The sequence below is a fragment of the Alternaria triticimaculans genome, assembly GCF_023758025.1.
Source record: "Alternaria triticimaculans strain BMP 0046 chromosome Unknown scaffold_7, whole genome shotgun sequence".
In the NCBI taxonomy this organism is placed as follows: Eukaryota; Fungi; Ascomycota; class Dothideomycetes; order Pleosporales; family Pleosporaceae; genus Alternaria; species Alternaria triticimaculans.
In genome coordinates, this window is record NW_026055964.1 from 505,819 (window position 1) to 527,520 (window position 21,702).

The window sequence follows — 21,702 nt, forward strand, 5'->3', positions numbered from 1 at the left end:
TGCAGTGACTTAAAGTAGCGATGGAAAATTCCGATGGCGTCCCTGAAATCGTTCCAATGAACTTCAGATTGACCGCAGTGAACGGTAGCTTGCTGAGCTAATGCTAGTTCCTGGATGACCCAACGTCGCGAGAACCAGCTCTACTTGAGCAATTGGAACAGACTCGCCCATTGCGGGATGTAACGATCGTCTGTGAGGATATTGTTCAGCTTGTTCAGGTCGACCACATCTTTGATAAAAGTCATCGCTTTACTCGAATGGAAGTCCGGATCGTCCAGACCTAGCCAGATGCAGACGCTGTATGCTTTTTGGTATATCTGATTCATCTTCATAACCTGAACCGTCTTCTCAGCATCGTTTTCCTGGTTGATGCAGAGTGCATCTACCCACAACGCCACATGCCTATCCTGTGCTCTCAGCCGTTTCAGAGCACTATACAGATTTGGTCGCACATAATGACGCTTTGCATAAAGCTTTTTCTGTGCACTCAGTACCGCGGCCGTGAAATTCTTAATGGGCTCCGTGGCCCATTCGTCGTTGATGATGATGCTGTGCAAGTCCTCGCCTTCGCCCCAGTGATACGAAAGGGCTTCGTAGCAATAATCATCGTTCCCAAGTTGATCTTCATCAACGACCTGTAGGATTGCGTTGATGTCGTCATCTTCTTGTCCTGGCTTGACGATAAGCAAGCGGACCTGCTTAGACCCAATGGATGAGTATTCGTATGTGTCTTCGAGCTTTTTGAGGGCGTTCAACATTCGCGACTTCGTCTTAGTGGGCTTCTCACTACCAGCAGGGTTTCTAATACCTTGGTTCTCTTTGCTCTTGACTGCAGTTGGCTGAATCCTCTGATACCTCGTCAATTTTGGCAAAGAGGTCCCGACCTTTTGTGGTGGAGAGGAGGCTTTTGCTTCACCGATGCCGGACGCTTTCGGAGCAAAGATAGCCGATAATCGTGAGTCATGGCGATTCAGTCCTGGTCGTTGGTGCGTATCGCGTGGTTCGCGGGAGTCTGACGCTTTGTTTGGAGTCTAGAGCGGTCAGATATCGATGAGACACCAAGAACTAGCGATATAAAGGCGAAGTCAGCTCACCTGATAAGCTGTTTCATTGTCTTGTTCGTCCGCGCCCGCCATCGTGTCCACATGGTCTTGAGAATCGTTATCCAGCTTGGAACGCTTGTGTGCTTTCCTATTGCTGTTCGTTTTACCGCCATCATGGACTCTTTTGTTAGGCGGTGTCATTCTCAGAGACTGCGTACTTGCTCGTGCAAAAGATGTGGATCTAGGTCATGCCAGGTACCAAGAGCGGAGCAGGATCTCAACAGATATTATGCATTTGGCAAGCTTGCCAGAGGGGGAGGCACACGGGACGGTGGTGTGGAGCTGATTGGACATCGTTGCAGCTCCCCCATCCCTCGCTTCACCAGACGAGGGTGACCGTACAGTTGCTGCATACTCGCGTCGGATGTATTCTGCTCAGCGAAAGTCAAAGTTGCTACCAAGTCCTGACTGATTACCTGTCCACAATCTAGCTGGATACTTTCCAGGCTCTGCGCATGTCCATGACATGATTCCGGTCGTGACTTTACATGTTTTGGCTCTGCGCGCACGCAGCTATAAAGTCTGATCTGCTCTCGAGTATCTGCCGGTCTGTGGGTGATGGATAAAAGTCATGCATGTGACGGCATGATCACCAGAGCTTTCCTCTTTCCGAGGTCATATCGAGCTGAGCCAGCTGATGAATCCATGCCCAGGTGGCGTTGATCCTGGATTTATCAGGCCCGTTCCGCTCCAAGAGGCTTATCGAAACCGCCTGGGCAATGCAACCTTTCAGCCATGCAGGCGGTAGCTGGGAAGATAATTGCGATTTTTCAGCCTTGGCGGCAAAGTACCTAGGCATGTGAGCGAGACCAGGTATGAGAGCAGGTCTCAAAAGATTAGCTGGGTGGAGATGTATCCATAGACAGTACGAAGTGGGTGCAGTTGACATGTTCGCCTTTGCAATGTGTGTCTGTTCGCGATAAGTAGGTGGGTGGATGCGGAATGGCCCCCGCAGATGTGGGTAATTGCGATCTGCATCGTGCGCTCCGGCTTCTTTCGCGTCGTCTTCGCGCCGCGCGGGCAGTCCACCGACACTTTCTGCCCGTTTCGACTATTGCGCGCTTGATGGCGCATCCACCAGCCCGCGCAAACGATGCGCGATGTCATACAAGCTTCGAAGTATGTTCGACATTCGATCGCTGATCGGTGTGCACTCGATGGCGGAACGGCTGTCCCATGCATACTCCACTACGCGCGCCTGGCGCGTTGGCAGTGTCGGCGATGCAAGTGCTGCAGCCTAAGGCTCTTTCAGCCTTGGTGTCTATGGCAAGAGAGTGTCTTTCTGATATTATGCCTCGCTCAGCCTGGACGTTATCACGTTGTTGGACTGCGCCACAACAGGTGCAACGCCACCGAGCTCATATAGGTCTTCCGTGATCGTCGCTGAGCAAAGCATTGCCATTGAACGACTATGGACCCTCTCAGCGTTACAGCAAACGTGATCACGGTATTGCAGGTCGCCAACTCCGTTATAACAATATGCTACGAAGTCCGTTCAGCGCTCAAGCAGAGTCCTTGGTCCCTCACCAGAACCATCGACGAGATAAGAGACCTTCGAAATGTGTTGGAGAGCTTAGAACAGGTCTGCCGCGCGCTCGACACATCAAAAGAGTCCGACACAGCACGTTTCCGCACATTCCAACTACTATGCGAGTCCGAGACCAGCCCGTTAAGTCGCTGCCTGCAGGAGCTATTGGATCTAGAGAAGAAGATCAACTCCGGCAAGCAGACTCCTGGAAGGTCAACTCTGTTGGCGAAAGCGCGAGTGTTCGCCCAGGTTATGGGCTGGCAGCTGAAAGAAGGTGACGCGAAAGTTTGTCTAGAAAGAATAGAGCGGTGCAAAAGCACTATACTTCTGGCGTTGACCGCAGATGAGACGTAGGCTGCCCCCACTTCATCACTCATCTCACTCTCAGCTCATCAAGCCTTGTAGAGCTCTGCTCCTTGACATCAGGAAGATGACCATCTCTCTGAACGAGACCACGGCCCATGTGCATGGCAATGTTTCCAAGCTCCTCACTAGGATAGAGAGCGCAGAACTAGGTATGTCTCTTTACAACGTCCAACTTGCAGCTGCTGATGCGCACAGATGATCGATCCCGAGCTCTTACACATTGGCTGGCTCCAGGGACGCCTTGGGAGAGCCATGAAGCAGCCGCTTCCGCAAGGAAATCTGGAACAGGCGGCTGGTTCATCGAGTCGAAGGTGTTTCAAGCCTGGGCTGTCTCTGGCAACGCTGGACTATGGCTGAGCGGCTTTCGTATGTAACATTGTGACATCAGAAGTGGCCGTGCTGACATTTTCGCTTAGCTGGGTCTGGCAAAACTATCCTCTTGTGAGTATGTGTTGAACTCTCGAGTATGCAACAACTAACTTGACCGAAGCGCAAATGTCATCCAGTCTCTCGAGAGTTTACTGCCTTCTTTGCCGCAACCCACGTTGGCAGCGTTCTTCTATTGCGACTTCCGCAAGGCCGAAGCACATGACCCCATTAATATTCTAGGGTCTTTGGTCGCGCAGATATGTTCCCAAACCGGAGCCAGCTATGACGAGTTAGAAGCTGCTTTTGACCATAGTCGCCATTCGAACAAACGGCCATCCATCGCCTTGCTGAAAGATATGCTATGTTTACTTTCCGCATCGAGAAGAATCATCTTACTAGTCGATGCGATTGACGAATGCGTTCAGCGGAAGGAGTTACTGTCATCCATGGCTTACCTCCAGAACCTGGGAGAAAATATCAGCATCTTCCTTACCAGTCGGCATGAGCTCGATATCCAGGATGCACTGGCTTCATTCGAGCTCATTCAGATGGAAGGCTGGACAAGAGAGGTCGATGAAGACATCAAAACGTATATCGACTACAGACTACAAACTGATCGAAGTTTGTTACGGCTGAAACCGTCTGTGAGGGATGAGATTAGTGTATGTTTACATGAAAGATCTTGTGGAATGTAAGTGCCTCTTTCATGAACTTGCGTCACATGAAAGTAACAATACAGGTTTCGATTGGTTCAGTGCAGTCTTGATCAAGTATCTGCCCTTCGTACCGTCCGCGATATCCGGACCACTCTCCAGCACCTCCCACAGGAGCTCGGACAGATTTACGAAAGCATATTAATGAGAGTCTCCGCCGCTGATACACCCATCGTTCGCAAAGTTCTACTCTGGCTCTCCTTCACGGTGTTGCCAGTCACACTAGAGGAGCTTCACTCTGCTATCGCTATTGAACATGACTGCGAAGAGCTGGATGAAGACTCGTGCCTAAGCAGCGCAGAAGAAATAATTGCTGTTTGTGGCAGTCTGATCACAGTCTCAACGAATGGGCCAGGCCATGTCCGTCTCGCTCACCTTTCTGTGAAAGACTATCTGCTTTCAGAAGACATTCGGAACGGCCCCGCGGCAGCCTTTGCGCTAAATCGAACAGCAAGCTATCGCGAACTTGCGTTAGACTGCCTATCCTATCTCTCTTTCCGGAGCTTCCAGAGCGGCCCTTCAACATCTAAGGACGAATTCGCTGCACGCTTGGCAAACTACCCTTTCCTACGCCATGCGACCACATCCTGGACATACTATCTACGGGCAGCTGAAACTCCAGAAAAGGCGTCAATTCAACATGACGAGAAGGTTCTTGCGTTCTTTTCTCCGTCCAATCACGAAGCGTTCATGTCCTGGATCCAAACTTTGAACGCCGGGTCTTCCTCGGCTGGCAGCAGTTGGTCTTCGTATCCAAAGCATGCAACCGCTTTGTACTATGCAGCATCTTTCGGGTTACTCCACGTCTGTCAGCATATTATCCACCAAGGGGGAGACTTGAACGTCCCAGGAAGTCGATACGGAGGTACCGCGCTGCATGGAGCTGTGTGTCGTGACCAACTGTCGGTCATTCGCGCATTATTAGAAGCGGGTGCGGACGTCAACAAGTGCGATTTTGACAATGTTAGTCCACTGCATACTGCTTCAGCAGAAGGCTATGTGGACTGTGTCAAGCTGCTGCTCCATTATGGGGCGAACAAAGATGCGCTTGACAGGGGTGGAGAGAAGCCCATTGATTGGGCTAGGAATGCGGAGCAAATTGACTGTCGGGATGTACTCGATGCAAATCTTGTAGAGATTGCAGAGCCCGTAGCTGGTGCGGATGAGGCGAAGATGTGGACTGGATGGAAGGGGACGTACGTTCCTGTTTGGTCGTCGCGAGTATAATGTCTCCGCTGCGCAAAACCCTAGATAGGCCATCTCGAATCATACTTGAAGTGTCGCTTGCGAGATCATCGCTATTGGTCGTTTCTTTTGGTCATGAAGCGGACGGAGAAATCGTGATATTTTGATAAATGCATATGATGCGAGAGCCTTTTGAAACGCGTCACTCAGGCTGCGTATCACATTTGGTCATAAACCACATGAAACTCCTTTTGCACCCTCACACCCCCTAGCGAGCCTGCGATGTCTTCTCTAGTCAAGCCCTCCCTAGAGCTCGATAATGATGTCGCTGCTGATCGACTCTGCTCCATATTCCTGTGTGTAGCGTCGTCCTTCCCGGAGTATACGATTGTGGATAGCTCAATGCCGTGCTGATGACGAAGAGGCTCTTCAGAGATGCTAGGCGTTCTGTTGACACTCCCGGTAAAACGGTTGCATAATGAGTTCCAAGCTTTATCGGAGGTCCGCCCCACTTTCAAGTCGTCCTGAGTGGTTTTGGCGGCGCTGCTTCTACCCTTGGACGTCGTCCGTATACCACCCCGACTTGCTCCCATATGCGTGCTCATACCGCCGATTTGTAGATGCGAGAGGAAGGTCTGGATACGAGGTAGTGTAGCGTGATTGATCGAAAGGTGAACAACGATTTGATCCATTACGGCCCATTTCAATTGCGATCCTGGGATGTGATTAGCGATATGCTCTGATGAGAACATGGCTCCTTACGTGTTTGATCCTCTAGCTGAAGAGCTTTGTGAATGACTACCATTCGTCCAATATCCACGACGCAAATGAGTAAACGCGATCCGAACAGCCAAAATACAATGGATTTGGTATGGGATTTCATTTGAACACCCCGGATAAGTGGGAAGATCCAGAAAGCAAGCACAGTGTCGCTTAATATGTTAAAGATCGTGATCGGATAGTACACGTTGCCATGTGTAGAGCAAGTCTTCGGACTAAGTATCCAAGGTTGTGGTAGCTGGCATTGGAAGGCGATCAGAAAGAGAGAGAGTAGTGTGTAGACAGCGACCATAGGTATAAGCCATCTGGTAGCTTGAGGCCCGACTTGTTTTGGAGCGATGCGTTGGAACAGAACAACGAGCGATAGCTTAGCGAGAGCGAGAGCAATGACGCCCGAGATTTGTGCGGTCCAAAAAAGCTATAAGTATGTGTTTAGTAAAGTCCGCAGCCCCTAATACAATTGTTTACCTTGAAGTAATGAGCCATTTGCTTGTCATCAAGCGTATCCTGGTGTCTGCCCAGGCCTGCTCGGACGCAGAAGTGAGACAGGATGGACGTGAAGACACCAAAACACTGAGCTTGATTAGCAAAGTGAGTACAGGAAGTTGAGACATGAATTCTTACAAGTCCTGCACCAAACACGATGTCATCAGACTCGAGCTGATGGAACTTTTGCCGCCGCATTGCCATGCGGACAGTTGCGATGAGGATACTTGTAACTGGAAGAACGATGGAGACAATCGTGTTGATCGGGCCATGGTCTTCGGCCGTGAGTGCGGCTATGGGTTGAATAGTGCCAGCCATGATAGAGCGACGAAGCAGTGTTGGAGTTGGCACGACAGAAACGCTGACGTCTAAGATCACTCATACTAAATGTCCTTCTCCACGACCAGCTCACTGGGTTCGTTCATTCAGGCGTTCATTCGTGCATGCACGGCAGCAGCAAAATCCTTCTCGCTGATAGCCAACATAGGAGTTGGCGGGCAGTACCCTGCTCGCATAAAACAGGTGCCTATGATAAGAGAGTCGCCGCCGCTCTTAGGAGCCTCATCTCATACGCGACTATGAGGCGCAGTAGGAATGATATTGCTCAGAGCCCGTGCCGACTTCGATGATCACGTCAGAGAGACTTACAAGGGACATGGCGGTAGGCGGTGTCGCCTGCGAGATAATCCCTCGAGGCCTCATCTCTGTTCCTTCCTTTATACTGAATGATAGCTGTCAGAGGTCAATTAGCCGAGGCGTAAAGTATATGATGCTACTCAAAGCAAACTTACTGTATGGCTTGCACAAGAGTACCTAGGTATCATGGACGATGCAAAGGTCTCAGTAAGGCCATAGATGCCCACTTACGCGGCCTACCAGGGTGGGCGTGATGGCGAAAGGCAGGTCGCATCGCTCGAGTGTGACTTGGGTGTGCGTCCACAGGAACCGATCGGCTGGGTGCCCGCCGCCGCGCACGGCCTGAAGCGAGGTTGATGAAAGCAGTAGAGTACCGTCAACGTGGGAAAAGATTGAACAGGTCTGCAGCCTCCATTAATATCCATGAGTGAGAACATGCGAAGTAGGCGACCAGACATCGATGTAGACTCCAAACCTGTTCATGTACACATCCTTAATTCCTTGCGATGCGAGAAGTGATGAATGAAGCTCGAGCGCGAAGCCCGGAAGGGAGGTGGAGTGATGATTGAAGCGACGGCGAAGAGCGGTTAGCGGTAATACTGCGCCAAGACCCCAATGAGGTTAAAGGCCCGGGCTAATTTCCATCAAGACCTCGGGAGGGTCAGGCCCGTGCCGTTGCTGTTTCCCCACCCGCACGGCAATGCTTCTTTTACGCCGCCTCAGATCCGAAGAAGACAAAGAGCTGCGAGCTGCAGCTACTAACGCCATTTGATAATGAGATTCCGTGTCTGTCGACAGGCGAGCTGCTGTACCGCGCGCGCAAAAACACCATTCCTTCGATTCGTGCTCTGCTACCTAGGCATCTCTTCCACTGATAGAGTGCGATTGTTGAGCCTCAATAGTACCTAGGTACTATCGGCTAGCAATCTATATTTTGCAAGGAGAGGATGGGGAGGGGTGTTAAGAGGAGACCAGGAAGTAAAGAACCCTGTCAATGCACATCCAAGGTAACATTCGAACGCAGCTTCCAACCCCCCAACGAACTGTTTTAGACACCTCGCGTCGATGCAGACTTGCGGCGTAGGCATCCTACGATCCCCACTGTCTCTTTGGCGACTGGCTAGGTCTGCTTCTGGAGCTTGACTACATGAGTCAAGTTGGAATCCTGAGATACGCCCGGGCATGGGACGTAAACAGGAAGTATACTGCAGCTCGCTTCGCAGATGTCAGGATCTATGCCGCTCAACAAGAGGTCGGCTCTAAAGATCGTCTGTGGTCAGCCCCAGGATAAAACCTCCGAACCCCATGTCCAGTGAAATCCCTTACCACTCACAATGCTTCGTACTTTCACGGTTTCCCACGACCACGACGCATCTTTACGACCCTCTCCTCGTTCCATCGATATGAACAAGGATGAGGCGCTTGTCACGACGACCGTTCCAGATTATCACGATGGACTACGGGAGAAGACGGAGAAACCCAAGGATGACACTCTCCCCTCTGGTTCCTCAAGTAGTGGCGGGTTCCAAGTAAGTCCCACCAATCCATTGCTCAAAGATTGGCCAGCTAATTTCTCTCAGCGCTACATAAACCAACTCGCCATCAACAACTTTGGCTTCACACTCCAAGTAGCATGGGAAGCTGTTGGCTTGTCATTCCAGCTTGCATGGCTCAATGGTGGCCCTGCCGCGCTTGTCTGGGGGTCTATGATCGCTGGCGTCGGCTCTACCCTCGTTGCTACAGCTTTGGGGGAGATGGCCTCCATGGACCCCACCGTAGGTGCACAGTACAGATGGTCGGCGCGCTTCGCTGCATTCGCTCCCGAATTCTGGGGGTTTATTCAGGGCTGGATCACAGTCATTGCCTGGATTTGCAGCTGCGCCGGCGCCTTCTCCTTCATGTCGAACACCTTATCCGGCTTGATTATCTTCAACAGTCCAAGCTACGAACCAAAGGCCTGGCACTCGACGGTGTTTCTGATCGCCTTCCTCATTGTTCCGCTGGTTCTCAACCTCTACTTGCGAAAGATCATCAACTATCTGGAAACGATCGGTGGAATTTTCCACGTTGTCTTCTTCGTTGCTATCGTTGCGACACTATGCACGCTTGCGAAGCGCAGTACACCCGAGTATGTCTTCATGACCTTGCACACAGACGCCGGTTGGGAAAACCCCGGTGTCGCATTCTCTATTGGCATGCTCGCTGTAGCATATCCCATCAGTAGTTTTGATGGTGTCCTCCACATGAGTAAGCTGCGCAACTCAACTTGACCTCCAATGCCAATGCTAATATACTCCACAGTCGAGGAGACTAAAGAACCTCGCAAGCGGGTACCCAAAGCTATGATCTTGGCAACTTCTCTGAACGCAATCATGATGATCGCCTTCTGTATCTGCTTGATGTTCTGCATTGGTGATGAAGAAGCCGTCGCGAAATCGATCTTGCCGATCACGGAGGTCTTCTACTCCGCGTAAGTGCACCACCTGAGAGGCGACACACGTCCAATACTAACATACTCCAAAAGCACAGGGTCTAAGGCAGCATCAACAGCAATGACGGTTTTGATGGGGCTTCAACTCATGGTTGGCAACTTTAACATCGTTGCATCTGTGGCTCGATTAGTCTGGCGATTCGCATCCGACAAAGGTCTTCCTTTCCACCAGCACTTCACCTACGTGAGTCTTAACCATGCCCATATTGATCGAATCAAACTGACAAAGCTCTAGATTCATCCGACGCTCCAGGTTCCAATTCCCGCGCTCTTCCTAGTTGGCTTCATCTGCTGCCTTCTATCGCTCATCAACCTCGGTTCCGCAGCCGCCTTCAATTCGCTTATATCCCTACCAACCATCGCGCTATACGTATCATACCTCGTCCCAATCTCGCTATTCACGGCTCGTCAGCTTGCCGGTAAACATCCGAAGTACGGGCCCTTTCAATTGGGCAGATGGAGCATTCCGATCAAGCTCTGCGCTATCGTCTACTTGGTATACGTCATCATCTTTGTATCGTTCCCAGCATCAAGACCGGTGACAAGCTTGACAATGAACTATGCGCCACCGATTCTTATCGGATTCATGGTCATTGCGATGGTGGATTGGTTTGTTAGGGGTCGCAAGAAGTTTGAGGTACCTACAGCTGCACTCGAACATGGAGAGGATGAGAGGCAGTAGGTATGCATGTTAGAGGCTGTATGGTAACATAGAATCAAAATTCGGCTCTGCTAGTAGGCGAAACCCGTTCTATTAGTAACGTCTAATCGATATTGACTCCTGAACGCCTTCGCAATGCCATACATCTCTCGTGAGCCCTTCGCTAGCTTGCTGCACTTCATCAGCATGCCGTTCTGCAGTGGAAATCAGCTACATTCTCACTCCTGTCTGAGCCAAAGAGACATTCCAGCCCACACGTCGGCCAAGCTGCAGCTCTAAACAAAGTAGGAGAACACCATCGCCACCAAGCCCAGAGCGAGAGCACTAGGTGCTGCTCCCGCCATAGAAGCACCAGAAGCCTCAGGAACATTATTCGTAGCCGCACCACCCATATACCACGACCCGATATCCGTCAACTCGCCGTCCTGGGTAAGCATCGCAGCGTTCGCGCCCACATTGCTAACGTCGGAACGGAAAGCGCCGAAGTAGGAGTAGTGTGTGATGTTCCTGATACAGCATTAGCCAACATTATCACTACCAAAAGCCACATGGGCCGAATACTTACGGCCAACTATCAAAGCTCTGCGCACTCATATTATAAAAGCTCTGCGTCTCCTCGAGCGGCTGATTCGGATAACCATACTCCGTAACCCACACCGTCATATTCGGCCACATGGTTGTGACTCGTCCAATATGGCTCATCATACCCTCGAAATTGCCATACCAATGCACAGGGATGAAGTCGGGATTGCACCCGCCATCGCACTCGTTGAAGAAGTTTTCCAACCACTGCCATCCGGATTCTGCGCCTGTGACACCCGGCGCGCCTAGTTTGATACCGAGTTCCTTGAGGGGCTCGATTTCGGCTTTCCAGCGTGCGGCGGCGGTGGTGACGGCGAGGTTGGAGCCGCCAGTGCTGTGGCCGCCGTCGGGTTCGTTGAAGCCTAGGACGGCGGTTATGTTTGCTCCGTCTTTGATCTGCTGCTTTACGGAGTCGAGGAAGGGGGTGCCGGTGTCGCTGTCAGAGGCGCCCCAGAGCATGGGGACGAATTGCATGTCTGGGTTATCTTTGTAGGCGGACGAGGGGTCCTTTTGGTAGTTGTAATACCATGTTGGTGGGGATGGACCGGTTGTCCAGATCTTGTCGTCGTCTGGGTGGTCATCGGAGGGTACGTAGACGAGACCGCGTTTTGACGATGTTGAGGCTGTGGATTGTGCGGTTGTGGAGGTTGTGCTCGTGAGCAGCACCGTTGCGGCGCTGAGAAGCGCGGTTCGTCGCATCTTTGCTGTGAGGTTTGTGTGGTGAAGTGCACTCGGGCGTAGCGATGTCTGAAATCCGACTTTTTTGGAAGTGGATCTGGGTGTTCGGTACCAGCGATGCGAAGATAGGCCGCGAAGGGGTCCGTTGCTGGTTGTTTGGTCGCCGTGCGCTCGGATGTCGCTATTCAGGGACACCTCAAGATACCTCTTTGCTCGTTGCGATGGGCAAAGACGAACTAAACAACAGGAGGCGATTAGGTAGATAACGAAGCAAGAGTACTTTTCCGGGAATTTCCAACTCTTCTAGCCAGCTCAGCCACGGAAAAAAAATCCAAAGCTGTCAGGAGAAATCTCGAAAGCGAGTCGTTACGCAAGCCACAAAAGCGCCTTTGCAACCGGGCCAAAGCGAGACAGTTAACAAGCCGGGTATCGTACACAGGTCCAGAGAATCGGGAAGAGAGAACAGGAAGCGAACGATCAGCTACACAGCGAGGGCCTTTCTTCCCAAATAGATACCCGTACGAGTCAAATATTGTTAGCTTCCAACGCCGTCAAACGTCACAAACTCAGGTACTTCAGAAAAAAGATGCCTAGGTGCGCTACGAGGCTGGAGATAACAATATAACCCCACCGCCCACCCACGCTACACCTGCACCATGGCTGTTAGCATCTATCGAAAAGAGATAAACCGGCATCTTGGGAGCCGGCTAGATTGCTGCCGCGCCGCTCAGAAAAGCGTAGTGGCGTTGTGCTAGGTAGGTTTTGGAACATTTGGTGACGCCTGCCGTGACGCAGGTACAAGCGCCCATAAGCCCGCGCCACAAAAGGGGACAAGGCACGACCCAAAGTAAATTCTCGGGAGATCGACTTTGCCGGAGGCGTTCGGCGGGAAAAGCGTGGTTTTTAGGTGGGACGAGGGTGATGGAATGAGGATTTACATCGAGCGATCTGAGGGATCGGCAGGTACAAATCTGCGTCGGGCTGTCGAGAGTTTTCCGTCGTTCTCTTCGTTCAGATGCTACACGTCGCAGCCCGGGCAAGGTACGTCGCTAGGATGTATTGGCTCAGGGGTGGCGCATGCGAAGTGTGTCCCAACATTTTGGGGCTGCAGCGAGTGTTCAGCTGGCCGGCTGGGTAGCTCTCTGCCTACAGGGCTTATCGGCGGAAGTTAAGATCGCACGTGCTCTGGACGATTCTAGGCAAGGTGCCGCCGAGCCGCGTGTAGTAAGATCTCAAGAAATGGCATTCTCTGGGCAGGCATCACTCACAACCACAGAGAAGTACATGAAACAGCGATATAACATTTGGGTATTGGTATTTATATCTTTCGCTACATCCTAGTTCACATTGCCGTTCCCGTTCCATTTCCAACTCCCCTCACTCCAGCCCTTTTCCAACCTTCTTCTCCTTCACTCCGCCTTGACGATATAGCAGAAAAGATAGTGGTATGTGTGCGCGAGCCCCAGGCTTACCGCTTTGCATGAGATTACAAGAGCTTGTATCAGATCTTTCTTTACACAAAAAAACTCGATGAACACAAGGAAAGATTCGTAAATACACAGACGTGGAGCGCAGGTATGGCCCGGTCCGTGTGCGGGAGATAGATGACTGAGGATATGGTTTGACCGCTCTATGGTTTGTCAAACGCGACCACCGCGATGCAGACATAGGAACAAAACAAATAGGAGATTATGCCTAGATGGCGAGATGTTTCGCTTCTTTAGGTCTTCGCTCTTGGATGACTCAAAAGGTTGTTGGCTTAGTAGGCATAGGGGCCAGGAGGGCCTCGTGGTTGTTGAGGCTGCCATGGCGCGTTGGCCACGTAGCCGGGTGGTTGGTGGAAGCCAACATCCGCCTCGCGCCCTGGACTGCTCTCGCGACTCAAGTTCCGCTCATGCGTTGCTGTGCGACCGAATGTGGATGCATCGGCGAGCAAGTGTCCTTGGTCATCTCCGAATGAACGACCACCTGGACCGTTGTATGCGGTGTTCTGATCCGCGAGAGGAACGCGGTCGTAGCCGGCGGTGCGGGGACCGAACGGCGATGGAAGTGAGGTTCGCTTGTACTCTTGGGGGTCCATGAGTAGCGAGTTGCGTGCGTCGAGAGGAGTAAGGGTGTCGAGGTCACGAGCTTTCTCTGCAGGGGCTGTTAGATGGTGTTGGCAAGCAGGGGGTGGAGAAGACTTACCAGCTGCCTTTCTCTTCTTACGGTGAGGGTTCTCCTTGCAGCAGATGATGATCGCGTTGACTGCAATGAGGATAGCAAGGACACCAGTGAGTGAAGCCTGCACAACGACAAGAACCAGACCGGTAACCGTCTTGGTGGTCTGGCTCATGCCGAGTTCTTCGACGAAGACCAGAATGCAGACTACCGACAAGACACGGACTACCGAGATGGTGATGTTGATCCAAGTGCTAGACTTGAGCGTGTACGGACGAGCCCAGAGAAGCATGACAAGGAGAAGCGACTCGACGATGAGTTGACCAGCAGCCTGTGCGAGACCGTGGCCATCTGCTCCTGCGATAACGCAACCACGAGCGAACATGAAGATGATGGCCGGTACGAAGATCCACCAGTAGCTCTTCTTGTAGTTCTCGTAGAACATGCTGTACTTGCGCCAAATCTCCTTGTCCTCGTAGAGAGCGTCGGGCTTTCCCTCCATCTTCTTGAACTTGTCTGCGGTGCTCCAAATCTTCCAGGTGAAGAAGGCCAGAACTCCGGTAAAGGCGGCCAGAGTAACACCAGCAAGTGTCTTGACAGCCCACGAGTCTCCATTCTTGAATTGGTAGACACAGTAGAGAACCCAGATACCGTAGAGCAGGAGGATCAAGTTGGTAATCGTCTTGGCCAGAGTCCACCAGTATCGCTTACGGAAGCTGGTCAGTTTCTTCGGGAAGCTGCCAAAGAGTGCCCATGTTTCCAGAATGACCTTGAAAAGGAGGATACCAACGGTGATGGCAGCAATAATGATGGCGAAGATGAGTAGTACTGTCATGAAGGCGTTACGGTCAGGGATGGTGTACTCCTGGATGAAGCCCTGCATGTCCTTCGCGTAGACAATGACCTTGTTGTCACCTCCCTCTTCGGCAGTATCGTTGACGTTCGTGTTCAATTCGTCGCGGGCGAACAGGACGTCAAAGCTGCGCTTGGTCAAGGTCATGTTCTGGTCCACGTGTACGAGGGTAGCGTTCTTGAGAAATTCGACACTGCTTTGAGTGAGGTTGCCGCCGGTGCTCTTACGGAAGTTGTCAATGGAGTGCTGCATTCCCTCCCAGTAGATGAGACCGGTGCTAAAGGCAAAGTTCTGGGACCAGCTGCGGTATACACCGGGGACGTCAGCGCTCATCATGCCGTTCAAAGCCATGGCCTGGAACCATCCGATGACATCCCCGAAGGTAGGACTGGATTGTGCTGCACCAGGGTGTCCAGCGCCAGCGAGCGAAGCAAGACCAGTAACAGCCAAGGCAGCTCCAGCAATTCCAGCAGCGATGTATTGTACTCCTGCGGTGGAAAGTGATTGTCCGTTGCTGACTTGAGAGGTAATACAGGCCAGGTCCTTGCCTCCATCTTTGGCCTTGAGCTGCATCCTGGCTTGACTGTCGATGTCGGGAATGTTGAAGGCGATGCTGGGGATTTGGGACATGATGCTGTCGGGGATGCTCTGCTCGCCCTGTGCACCGAAAGTACCCTTGGGAACTGCTACATGTTAGCTTGTACATTATGCGCATATAGTCGCTATGTGCGTACCTGGACATAGCTGGTCGACTTTGTATTCGCCGTCGCAAGGGTCGAACTCTTTGTTGTACAATTCTCTGCCGTATGCGTTTACAGTGAGGATTGCCATGACCTTCTGCTCAACCTCGTTGGTGCCGGACACATCGAATTTGACCTTCTTGATAGAGCGGTCGAACTCGATGTTTAGCTTGTTGACCTTGATGTCTCCTGTGCCTTCCAGACAGGAGCTGAAACCGTTGGTCTTGAGAATGTCGGCAGCCAGTACGCTCAGTGGCGCGGATGCCAGTAATATAAAAGGTGCGAGCATGGCCGAGTATGTCGCGTGGGGCCTCATTATCGGTGTTGTGCGCCCGGGGGCGTTCTCGGGTTGCGGGTGTCGACAGCGAGCGACGGTCGCAGCAGCGAAGTGTCGGGCGACGTTGGTATGCGCGGGTGGTTGCTGACAAAAGCGAGTGTAGCAAAAGAAACAAGCAGTAGATTAAACGGGGGTCGGCCGCAGGTTCAACCTTTCTCGTGCCTGATGGAAAGCGGTAAACAAAGGCAAGCGTCCAGAGGGAAGGCGCGTCGAGGGAGCGGCGAGCCAGGAAGAGGGTTTGGGGTCGAGTCGGCAGGTACGAGGGACGCAAAAGTGAAACGACTGACGAACGAGGGAGCGATGTGGTTGAGATGAGGACGAGGCGCTGAAGCCGGTAATCTGCCTCTCTTCTGAAACCGTGCGGCGACAGCCAAGGGGGTTCACTCCAATCAGGAAGGGACGCGCGGCGCTAGCCTCGATTAATCCCGCGATGGCGCAGTCGCTGGATCCGACGCTATCGAAGGATGATGGTTGTTGGGCCGCGTTCGAGAACACGATGGGATGCAGATGGGGTTGACGTTGGGGAGCTGTCAGGGACTGTTGCGCGAGCTGGGGAAGGAATGCTTTTTATCGCTAGGTCATCACTATCTGCTGCTACTGCGAGACACGCTGCCCTCACACGCCAATACACCACTACTGTCGTATACTGGCAGCTGAAGACTGCTACCGTGTAAGGCGGGCCTATCAAACTACCCCGGTCCGCTCGAGACCGTTGCCGTCGCCAAGTCAACCATCGTGTCATCGATGCGGAGTCGCAGAACTGCCTGAAGCTTCAAGCCGTGCACAAAGAGCTTATCTCGCCATCATCATCTCTTGTGCACACAGAATCATAGGAGTTCATCATCATGAAATTCACTTTGGTAGCCTACGCCGATAACCCCATGGACGGCGCCAGCGTGGCTGTGCAGCACCCCAGGGTGGTAAAAATAGATGCTCGGCCACTAGGTGAGAATTTGAACACTGCAGCTGCCCAAAGAGACCAAGTGCTGCATCGAGGGATGACGTTCCCTCGTATACTGTAGGCCCGAAATACTTTTGTTGTGGTTCAACAGTCTGCATCTGTCTTTGTTGTGATGACGGTACCCCTTTCAAGAAAGACAAAGGTGCTGCAGTCAGAAGAGGAGCTATTCTACACCTTCTGTCTTTGTGTTTGTGCTATGCGATCGGCGTCTGGTAGTTGCGCGGTCTAGAAACTTTGAAGGCTTCGAGACCGCGAGAGCTGCGTGATTAAGCCGATCACTAGCCCCAGCACCCGCCAGCCGTCACATCAGCCGTGGCCAGGCGCCCTCGTCATCTGCACAGTGAGACCACCAAGACCTACACAACAGCCACCACGGTTGCGCGCCACACTATAGTCAAGTGCAAACCTCATGAAGAGACGTCTTCACTGCGTTCATCGTCGATTCGCTTTCCTGCTATCTTTCCCATGCAGGTTCGGGGGCCTAATCATCCGCCCATGTTGGTGCAATCTCACGTGCAATTTCATACGCCCTCCAGTATCGCTCCTTCACTACCTGGGTATAGCGCTCTGGATTATACCTCTCATCTCCGTTCCGTCGGTCGCAACAGATCGGGATCATGTTTGACAAGATGATGGTGCACTCTGGTAACGATGAACGTCACTGTAGATGCATTCCGTCCCGAGGTCGTGCCTTCTTCTTACGCATCCACATGCTAGACCTTCCACAACCAGTGAAATGTCGCTGCTGTCAACGCGAAGCAGAAGTATCACATGTCTTCCCGTCAAGTGCCTACAGTGACACAAACCCAGCTGGAAGCTCCTTCCCCTCAACCCACGCTACAACAGTCTCCGCCCAAAGACCAGGGTTTTGCCTGTTCCAAGGATGTCTCATACCTGGATGCGTATAAGCAAGAGTCGTGGCATCATTCTCCCTCCCCATCTTGGCGAGTTTTCTCGCAGCCTCCGGGCTATCGTTAGATGGAACCAGCCCACCCTTCCCAGCGACAATGATTAGGGTTCGTGCAGACCACGGTCGGGGTTGCGCCGCTACGCTGCCAGTGTGCGCGATCTGTGTGCAAAGCGATAGCGAAGGACTATTCGTGCGGCGAAGATCTGTACCGTCCATGAGCCAGCGAATCCAAGGTCGTGGGACAGCGTTTTCCATGCGATTGGAGGCCCAGAGCAGGTACGGTAGTAGCGGAGCCTTGGAAACAGGCGCTTCGCTGTATCCAGAAACGAACAACGACGCAACGACATTAGGGTAGTTGGCGGCAATACAGACTGCGATAGAGGCACCGAGACTATGGCCTACAATGTGGGCTCGACCGCCGATGGCTTCTGCCTCTATCAGACGCGCGATGTGCTCTGCCGATATCTCGATAGAAAACGTTATGTGCGACGAGTGACCGTGTCCAGGGCAGTCTGGGAGAAGAAGATGGTAGGTCTGGACGTGAGGCACGACAAGATCCCAATCATGAGCGTCTACAAAGGCGCCGTGTATGAACAGAATGGTGGAGTTGCTGTCTCTTTTGACGGACATATGCCAGAGGAGGGGGTTTGGGTCATCCTGGGCACCTTCTTCCATTTGTTTGGGTGTCATTTGCAGCCACCCTCCTAAAGATGGCTATTGTCAAACAAGGGCTATGTTGTGAAGATGGAGGTGTCGTTGACCAGTTCAGACCCAGAAACGCGTCATCGCCGCCATCGCCAAAAGGCCTCCGCTGTGGCGTAAGGATACTGGGAGGCGTTTCTGACAGACCAATGAGTGATGTTGCAGGCAGTACGCAGTAAGCACGGGTGGTTCTAGTGCTGACGCAAATGCAGCCATCACTATCATCCTTCAATATCGGATATAACATCTCTGGCTTTATAATCCGCTTCCTGTTGCGTCTGGTATAGCTAATGACCTTACATTTCAGGCCTTCATGGTTGAGCGGCCATGTGTGTAATCTCCATCGATAGCTGTCCTGTACACACTCATTTACACTGAAGGCCATTTATACGACATCCACTTTTCCAGCGTACGATTCCACCCACCACTTCCAAGCTGGATATGTACGAACATATCCACATACTGCTTCCACACAACATCCCTTCCAACCATATAACCCAGCTCTTCAAACGTAAAAGTCGCATTGGGGTTGACAATGCACAGCACATCAGGATGCAACCGAACCTGCAACTCGACCTCGATGATATCGCTAATCATCGCATCGGCATCGCCATCCATGACAGCTTTGTAAACAGCATTGTTGTCCTGCACCAGAACGATAGTCGCGGCCTTCAAATTCGCGCGATCAAATGCTTCGTTCGTGCCACCTGGATTGACCGCAACTTTGACACCCGCAGTATCAATAGCATCAAGAGAAGAGAACTTTTCCAGATCTGCGCATCGCACGCAGGCCGCCTTACCCACGCGTTGAATCGCAGTAGAGAAGAAGACCTTCTGTGCGCGAGCCAAGGTGATGCTGACGCCGCTCATAGCGACATCGAATTTCTGCGCTACGAGGTCTGTTGTGATGTTCGCCCAGATTGTAGGAACGAACTCAACTGGACGTGGGAGGCCGAGGGAGTTGGAAAGTGACTGCGCCAAGTCTATATCGGCGCCGATGTAGGTCGTGTTGATGGTTGGTGTGGCAGGCAGTGCGGTTTGGGTTGTTACTTTGTAGGAGAAGGGCTTGTAGTCTCCTGTTGTGCCGACTTTTAGGTAGCCACGTGTCTGGATTTTGTCGAGGATGGATGTGATGTTGGTGTATGAGGTTGGTGTTGAGTATCTGTGGGAAATGAGTATGGCGGACTGCAAAATCGGGGGTGTAGCATTACTTGGGAGAGTACTCGGCGTCATACTCGTTATTTCCTCTCGAAGCCGCGGCGAAAGGGTTGATGAGCAAGGAAGCAGCGACAAGCACTGATGTAGGGTTCACCATTATGACGAACGTTTTTAACCGCCGATATTTAACTCGCAGCGGAGATCGTGAAAACTTGAGGGAGCTGGCACGTAGTTATACTAATCTCCGATCTCCGCAATCTGGATGCTGACAAGCTCCGCCCAGCCTCCAGTAGATCCTTCATAGCTCGAAAATCTTGCCATCACGCCAACCTAGGAAAAAACTGAACAGCCTGGAGCCTATGTTGACGTTAGATCACCTACTTTGCAAGGTTTTAGTTTGATGTAGCCTGCAGACCTGTTCAGTCTTTTTCTCGTATGAGGTGCCATCCTGAAGATAGATACCCGGGTGTCTTGATCCGCTAAATACTAGTTCACAATGGGGAGGACACACGACTGATTAATGATGCCAGTCATATGCTCAGCTCTTGCTGCTTAGCGTCCGCGACGTTTGACCGTACAGTATCTTGGGTCGTGTCTTGGCAGGGCACGAGCGATGACGGGGTGTTGTAATCGGCCGACGAAGGCCCGCTCCGGATTTTGATACGAGATAGACGTGGACATTGCTGATCATATGACTGTCCATTCCGGTGTCGCATGTGAGTATTGCCTGGATCTTGGTTTGGCCTGAACTAGCCGCATTAGTGAACATGTTGATGTTTATATAGCTCTCTTGCCTGCAAGAGCATACCAGCGTGGGCCAGCTATGGTCCCAAAAGCTTTTGGGTTGTAGCGAAGAGCAAGTAACCCCGAGGCTCATTCTCCTCTACCCGCGTAGCAAACATGCAATCGCCTGAATTACCCCCCTCACTCTTCCAAACGTCACTGTATATCTAGCTAGTCTTCCTGCTGAATCTTTGGCCTTTCCTTAAAGTCCATCATAGCTCCCAGCGCATCCCAGTCTTCATGTCGTTGCACGCGTTTACTCATGTGTTGTGCTTCTTCCAGCCACTGGTCCCACACATCAGTCCTTGGCACCCATTCCCTTGCCCAGTCAATCTTCTGTGTAGTGTAGATGGTTGTCCAAAGGCATTGTGTCCAGCAATCATGTTTAGTGGTTTGTGGTGGATCTAATTCCAGATCGATGTGCCACGACAAGCGGAGCGGCAGAATTGCGGCGATCCAATATAAAATATTCAAGACCGTATATGTGACAGCAAGTGCTGCTTTCATTGTCCATACGGCATTACCGAAAAGTACAATGGAGCCCACAAGTGTAAGCCCACCCACGGTCCCGCTCAAGCCGCGCCCCGTGAAGGAGCTGACCGCATAGTCGATGGTATCAGGGTGGAAGTAAAGAATACGCGCGATCTGCTCGTCGCATTCCACAACCGTGAAGGATCCGTTTGGAGATTTGATGACAACCGTACCTGGTGGCGATTCAGCACTTTTCGGCATAACAGGCAGAATCCATGGCGTCCAATGCATCCCGACACAGAGTAGAGGTGTCGTAAAACTCATGACCAGGATACCAGTAAGTGCGACTGCATCCCCAAGCACAAGAGCCCATGCTGCCAGTCCGAAGCTCAATGCGCAGCTGAAGATAGCGATCGTTTTCATTGGCGCGAACAATCTTGGTCGAAGTGGACGTCTTCTGAGGCTTCTATCTTCGTTCTCGGGATCCCACCGTATCTTCACTACACGTGTCGTGAATGGTGGTAGCTCAGGCCAATCCGTATATAACATTCGACCGAAATAGTGTAAGCCAGGCCTGGTAACGCCTGTATGAATCCCTATCACCGGTGTATCCTCTTCGGACTCAAGTTTCCTTGGTCGTCGCGCAAGGAGACCCTGAGGCGCGGGTATCAGTCGTGGTAGGAAGCACGTCCACGACATGCAGATCTGCTGGCTGCAAGCTTCGATGTTATGCTCGCCTAAGAAGGCTAGGATGTTGACGACGTCGAGGCTCCAGTCATCGCGCAGTTTTGGGAAAGCGATATCGATCATGCTGAATGCTGCTTGTGATGTCAAAGTCTCGCAAGATGCCAATGGCGAATCGACAGATAATTTTGGAGCATGGCGGATGCTGGCTCTGATGTTACAGTTGGGCTTTATACTGGTGCAGCCCCACGAGGGGCGCAATGCATGTCTTCAAGGCTGAGTAGGTGGGCCTCAAGGCTGAGTAGGTGGACTCGGCTGAGGTCACCTACTTGTGCTCGTTACCTGCCTAGGTAGGTAGGCGTGTC

General features: G+C 52.0%; 6 protein-coding genes across 6 annotated transcripts; 2 read left to right on the plus strand and 4 right to left on the minus strand.

Moving 5' to 3' along the window:
- Nucleotides 1-140: 140 nt before the first annotated feature.
- J4E78_005558 (uncharacterized protein) lies at nucleotides 141-1,136 on the minus strand (the record flags this gene model as incomplete). The annotated part of the gene is made up of 2 exons (XM_049366177.1): nucleotides 141-1,031; nucleotides 1,095-1,136. The coding sequence occupies 2 exons, from the start codon at nucleotides 1,134-1,136 to the stop codon at nucleotides 141-143; spliced, it is 933 nt and encodes a 310-aa protein (XP_049221903.1).
- Nucleotides 1,137-2,514: 1,378 nt separating this feature from the next.
- On the plus strand, nucleotides 2,515-3,354 carry J4E78_005559 (uncharacterized protein; the record flags this gene model as incomplete). The annotated part of the gene is made up of 2 exons (XM_049366178.1): nucleotides 2,515-2,916; nucleotides 3,193-3,354. The coding sequence occupies 2 exons, from the start codon at nucleotides 2,515-2,517 to the stop codon at nucleotides 3,352-3,354; spliced, it is 564 nt and encodes a 187-aa protein (XP_049221904.1).
- Nucleotides 3,355-8,500: 5,146 nt separating this feature from the next.
- Nucleotides 8,501-10,339, plus strand: J4E78_005560 (uncharacterized protein; the record flags this gene model as incomplete). The annotated part of the gene is made up of 5 exons (XM_049366179.1): nucleotides 8,501-8,695; nucleotides 8,747-9,413; nucleotides 9,468-9,636; nucleotides 9,691-9,841; nucleotides 9,893-10,339. The coding sequence occupies 5 exons, from the start codon at nucleotides 8,501-8,503 to the stop codon at nucleotides 10,337-10,339; spliced, it is 1,629 nt and encodes a 542-aa protein (XP_049221905.1).
- A 254-nt stretch (nucleotides 10,340-10,593) lies between these two features.
- On the minus strand, nucleotides 10,594-11,599 carry J4E78_005561 (uncharacterized protein; the record flags this gene model as incomplete). The annotated part of the gene is made up of 2 exons (XM_049366180.1): nucleotides 10,594-10,825; nucleotides 10,884-11,599. 2 exons carry the CDS (start codon nucleotides 11,597-11,599, stop codon nucleotides 10,594-10,596), a joined length of 948 nt encoding a protein of 315 aa, XP_049221906.1.
- A 1,738-nt stretch (nucleotides 11,600-13,337) lies between these two features.
- On the minus strand, nucleotides 13,338-15,620 carry J4E78_005562 (uncharacterized protein; the record flags this gene model as incomplete). The annotated part of the gene is made up of 3 exons (XM_049366181.1): nucleotides 13,338-13,714; nucleotides 13,766-15,274; nucleotides 15,326-15,620. 3 exons carry the CDS (start codon nucleotides 15,618-15,620, stop codon nucleotides 13,338-13,340), a joined length of 2,181 nt encoding a protein of 726 aa, XP_049221907.1.
- A 2,990-nt stretch (nucleotides 15,621-18,610) lies between these two features.
- On the minus strand, nucleotides 18,611-19,556 carry J4E78_005563 (uncharacterized protein; the record flags this gene model as incomplete). The annotated part of the gene is made up of 2 exons (XM_049366182.1): nucleotides 18,611-19,403; nucleotides 19,465-19,556. The coding sequence occupies 2 exons, from the start codon at nucleotides 19,554-19,556 to the stop codon at nucleotides 18,611-18,613; spliced, it is 885 nt and encodes a 294-aa protein (XP_049221908.1).
- Nucleotides 19,557-21,702: the final 2,146 nt, after the last annotated feature.